This window comes from Gymnoscopelus braueri, assembly GCF_963280865.1.
Source record: "Gymnoscopelus braueri genome assembly, chromosome: 21".
Classification (NCBI taxonomy): Eukaryota; Metazoa; Chordata; class Actinopteri; order Myctophiformes; family Myctophidae; genus Gymnoscopelus; species Gymnoscopelus braueri.
This window is the reverse complement of record NC_137623.1, coordinates 8,808,186-8,813,185: the sequence shown is the minus strand read 5'-3', so window position 1 is coordinate 8,813,185 and position 5,000 is coordinate 8,808,186. Positions and strand designations below refer to the sequence as shown.

Below are 5,000 nucleotides of genomic sequence, written 5' to 3'. Positions count from 1 at the left end.
ATGTAAATAGGAGCGACGGGAAGCAATGTCCCCTTGAGAAATTGCGGCCGCCATTGTTGTGTACTGCTGTTTGCCTCTCGTCTGACTTTTTAGACGAGTTGCACAGCTCTCAGACCGGTAAGAGGCGTGTCCGCTCAGATTCTGAGCGTAAGTTACATCCCGCCCACAAATACCAGGGCTCTGACCCAGAAGTTCCTCGCCCCTCCCGTTTGTATGCGAGAGCTGGCGAAAGCTTCTGGGAACTCAGATTACTTCGACACAAACTCCGGGGGAGCGAAGCGGCCGCTCTACCATCTGGACTGCATCCTGCCAAAATACTGTATGTATGTCAAGGGGGGAAGAGCTATGATGATAAAGGACACTGATTGCTAATTCCTTGTGTCAATTGTGTGTGTACAGGGGCATGACTGGAAACACAAATCAGCGCAGGAATTGAAATGAAAGCAGCCCCCCATATCTGTCCAAACTGACATGACAATAATAAACAAGTATGAGCACGCAGCACAACGGTGTCAACCAGCTGATCAGTCAGTCTATGAAAGAAATACAAACTAAAGGGACCAGATGGGACCAGTCCTCTACATGTGTTTTTCACTTCATGTACTGCACAGGCTTTAGTGCAGTATCTGGCAGATATAGTGAGACAAAAATGTCTAAAGCTGGGCTCACACCACAGGAGTTTTAAAGTCCTATTGATATTGAAATCAGGTTGCATTACGCAACATCATTTCATTCATAATTTTAACGGATTCTCTTCTCTATAATCTTAAACATGCACACACTAGAAGATTTTAAAATAACAGTTCATCACACACAGGATATTGTTAAAAAGATTATCATTCCCTGCATATCAATGAAACCTAGCCTGGCTCCAGCCCCTGAATCGCTAGCCTCGCATTCAGGGTCTGGTGACGCTGTGGAAGACAGGGTTTTCTCGGTTGAAAGTCTAACCGGCGGCCCGGCCCTATCGGGATCAGGATAATCCAGCATGAACCAATCGCCAAAGAGTCCCACTTTGGCCACGCCCCCGTCTCAGAAAACGGCTGCACTGAGAGGGCTTTCAGACTGAATAATGGAGTGAAAGTGTCAGGCTACAATGAACCACCACAACTTTAGCTTCCGATGTTTGTTTTCTTTGCGGTTGGTCGTCATGTCAAAAGTCTGTTGTGCCTGGAGGGAGTCGCGTTCCAGCCACGAAGCTACAGCTACAGAGAGTGGTCACTGGATAGTGGCAACAGGACCGTGTCAACAGAAAATGAATAAAATGTTCATGGTTAACCGTTTAACCGGTAACTGGTTAACTAAAGAGATTTATAACCAGTTAAATACCAACAGTTCAATGATAAATTGTTTTTTTATTTAATTGTTGTGGCAAATGTACTTTTTCCTCCAACCTAAAGTTAAGCCTGGAGGCAAATGCACGGTAAGACTGCAATTTCTTCATGATGATTGCTGGCCAATTCTGCTTTAAGTTAAACATAGGGAAATAAAGTACCTTGCGCACTTCAACAAGTTGATACGCTGACATGGACCTGAAGGCTGTGGGATTTTCCTTTCAAAATGTCTTTTCACATAAGCACCATAACGTAATGATAATAACACCATGAATTGCAATAAAACCATGATCTCAATTAATATGTTTGCATTAATCAAAACTTGTGCACTTTGATAACTGAGGCAATTATGTACTACACATGATGACATGAAGCAAGGCAGATCTACAGTAACAGTAGCCTAGCCTGTCCTACCAGACAGAGTGGAGGATAGTCTCCATGAATTACTCTTCAAAGATTACATTTACCCACATTTGGTCAAACATTATGGAATCTACACAGCAGCTTCAAATAATTAATTACATCAAGCCAGTGCACAAAAGTAGGTCAAATCAATTATGCATGTGTCACTCCCCCAGCGCACATACTTTGGGACTGGAGGACATACTGACCAGCTCCCCTTCAACCATTAAATGACATTGGAGCATTGGATGTTCAGCCAAACAGTTGTGATTATCATTGAAACGTAGGCCTACTCTGCATTCTCCATGTTCTCCATGCTACTCTGCATTCTCCACTCTGCATTCTCCACCCTGGATTATTTCTTCAAATGACTGGATCACAGAGGCAGCGGGCAGTATGACGTAAAACTGGATGATCCAAGTGTTTATATGTGGTTTGTCATCGTGATGCCAGTACTTTATTTTCAAACCAAAAGTCTGTAGCTTACTGCACTAAGGAATGAACTGGCAGGCAGCAGCTGCAGGCAACCAGCACTGCGCAAGTTATTGTGACCGGCCACTAAAATCGCCCTTGTTAATAGTTAATTGACATGTGTTTGCTTATTTCTCTTGTTAAAAACATGTTTGTATAAAACAACTAACTTTCCAATCTTACACAATAAAATGCAGGTAATCTCTGTTTGTAGATGTACGTCTGTAATCCACGTATCTCGAGAACCGTTTGACCAACCATATTCAAATTCTCCACACACGTCGCAGACTACCCGGGGGAGTGCAGTGCCCGGCCGGATAAGCGGTTATCCAGAAAAGGCGCCTAAGCTTGATTTGGCAAATTCCCCACACCTGCCATTTGATTACTTGTACTGAAATTACATTTTCGGTCATTTTAGTTTGAAGTTTCACTCTGAAACGGCCTCGCAAACCAATCAGAAGGTTCCATCCCTTCAGGCTATGGCACGGTGGGATCTCACTCACGTGGTGCGCAGTGTTAGTGTTTGTAGCCTGCAGGCACACGCTGCCCAAGGGGTAGAGAGACGGCCAATGTGCAGAATGTTTGTTACCAAGTTGCTTATTGCTAACCTGAAATGTTTTCAGATACATATTTTAGTGTGCTGATTAAGTTTAAAATCAGTAATACACCGTCTAGACGTCATCTTGAATGAGATTCAAAACGGAGTAGTACTGTAATTAAAATCAGCTGTGCTTGGACGAACGCGCAGCTATGGGAATCACACAGGTGAATGAAATCAAGATTTGTTTTATATTCTTACAGGTCTACAGTATATAGGCCCAATTCCAATCTGCTCCCTTACTGACTCATTGACTTAGGGCTTGGGCTTGGGCTTGAGGGCTGTCCCATTCGAAATGGGTAAGTCAGTGAGGGCTCAGACAACAGCCTTCATGCGCCCTTTTTGTAAGGCAGCATCGGCTAAGGGAATTACCCACAGTTCATATGCGTTACCAGGGAACGTCAATCATTTAAGAATGCAAATTTGGCATGAATCGCGGAATTATTATTATTATTTTGGAATATGGAATGTGTTCCCAGCGGCCACAAGAAAGGTCCCCGCGGGGGCCGCCAGTTGAATATCTAGGATAGAGGGAGCACTATCTGTAGCTGCAGAGACCAGTCAATGCTTGCGATTCCACCAGACGCATTCCACATGCATCTCTGCTCTGCACTTCACTACTGTGGTCGTGCGTGACCATCACAGATAAATATTAAACATGTTTGAAAATGACCGGGGTGGCCCCCGATGCGTCTGTGAGCAGATTGGAAAGTTCAAGACTGGATCTGTGAACCCCTCACACACGGTCACACCACAGGAACAGGATAATTGGTTTTGACCAGCCCCTGCGATTGTCAGGATAAAGTGAATGCCCTGTAGTCACCTCCACCCACGGCTTTGACAACGACCCCTGGCTGTGATATAATCACAATATACCATGGCCAATCAGTCATTGCTTAGGAATACATGCATAGACACATACGGTAAAACATGCACGCACGCACGCACACACACACACGCACGCACACACACACACACACACACACAGTGTAATTGTGTTTCTGGAAAGAAAGTAGCATCACAGCCGTAATTTATGCACAACCTTAATTGAAAAAATGTTATCAATTTGGCAGCTTTTAATAGGATGAGAGTTGAGAGGCTGTGTGCGCGTGTGTGCGTGCGTGTACACGTGTCTGTTAGAAGTGGCACCCATGATCCCCTGCGTTGCTCATTTCCATTTTGATTAACATGATTTTCTCACACCCCAAAAAAAAACAGGATCAACGGAAGGTCAATTATTTAATAGTTGTTGAAGGAAACGGAATGATGATTATGCGAGAGAGAGAGAAAGAGAGAGAGAGAGGGGCGTGGCGTGGGTACAAATGGAAATAATACAAGTAGATTTCCGAGAGGTCAACATAATGGTGTGTGTGTGTGCGTGTGTGTGTGTGTGTGTGTGTGTGTGTGTGTGTGTGTGTGTGTGTGTAGTACTCACAGTAGGAGCATCCATAGAGCTCTATTCTCAGGCCAATGCGTCCCTCCTCACTCCAGTCCAGAGGAATCAGCCTCAGGAAGCGAGCCACGATGCTCTGCTGGAGCTCATGACGAACAGCACTCTCTGAGTTGGAGTTTCCAGAGAAGGCCTGTGGACGTATGCACACGCACACGCACACACACACACACACACAAACACACACACACACACACACACACACACACACACACACACACACACACACACACACACACACACACACACACACACACACACACACACACACACACACACACACACACACACGGAGTGTTATACCGCGTAATTAAGTCCATGCTTGGATGTGCAAATGCACAATGCACACGCTAAATTGAATTAAGACACTAGTCTGCAGTAAAACATGCCTAGGGAATATACATATACAGTATGTACACTGGTGGTGGACTATAACTGATGAAGTTCCATGAATAACGTACTGTACATGCAGACAACGAGAGCAGAGACCTGAAACCACTATGAGATAGAGGATAGAGCTCAGGTGAGAACAGATTTGAGTTAAAAAAGCTTTAAAAAATATATATATATTCAAGGATTTTCACAAATTTTCACGAAAAAAAAAGTAGCAGATATACAAGCTCATAGCACGGCACCGAGTGCAGCGCTATAAGCTTGTATATCTGCTATTTTTTATAGCTAAATAAATCTTAAAATGACACCGATGCGTTCCCTTCACGGTCTTAATAGGTCAAGAGTGTTGGCA

General features: G+C 44.2%; 1 protein-coding gene across 1 annotated transcript in view; it reads right to left on the bottom strand.

The window, feature by feature from the left end:
* Nucleotides 1-5,000, bottom strand: part of LOC308077608 (contactin-associated protein-like 2) — a gene marked incomplete at both ends in the record, with an annotated part of 44,596 nt that overhangs the window by 39,200 nt on the left and 396 nt on the right. The window contains one exon of the mRNA XM_080418355.1: nt 4,241-4,388. Within this exon, the coding sequence (XP_080274481.1) occupies nt 4,241-4,388 (148 nt within the window). The remainder of the gene's footprint in view (nt 1-4,240; nt 4,389-5,000) is intronic.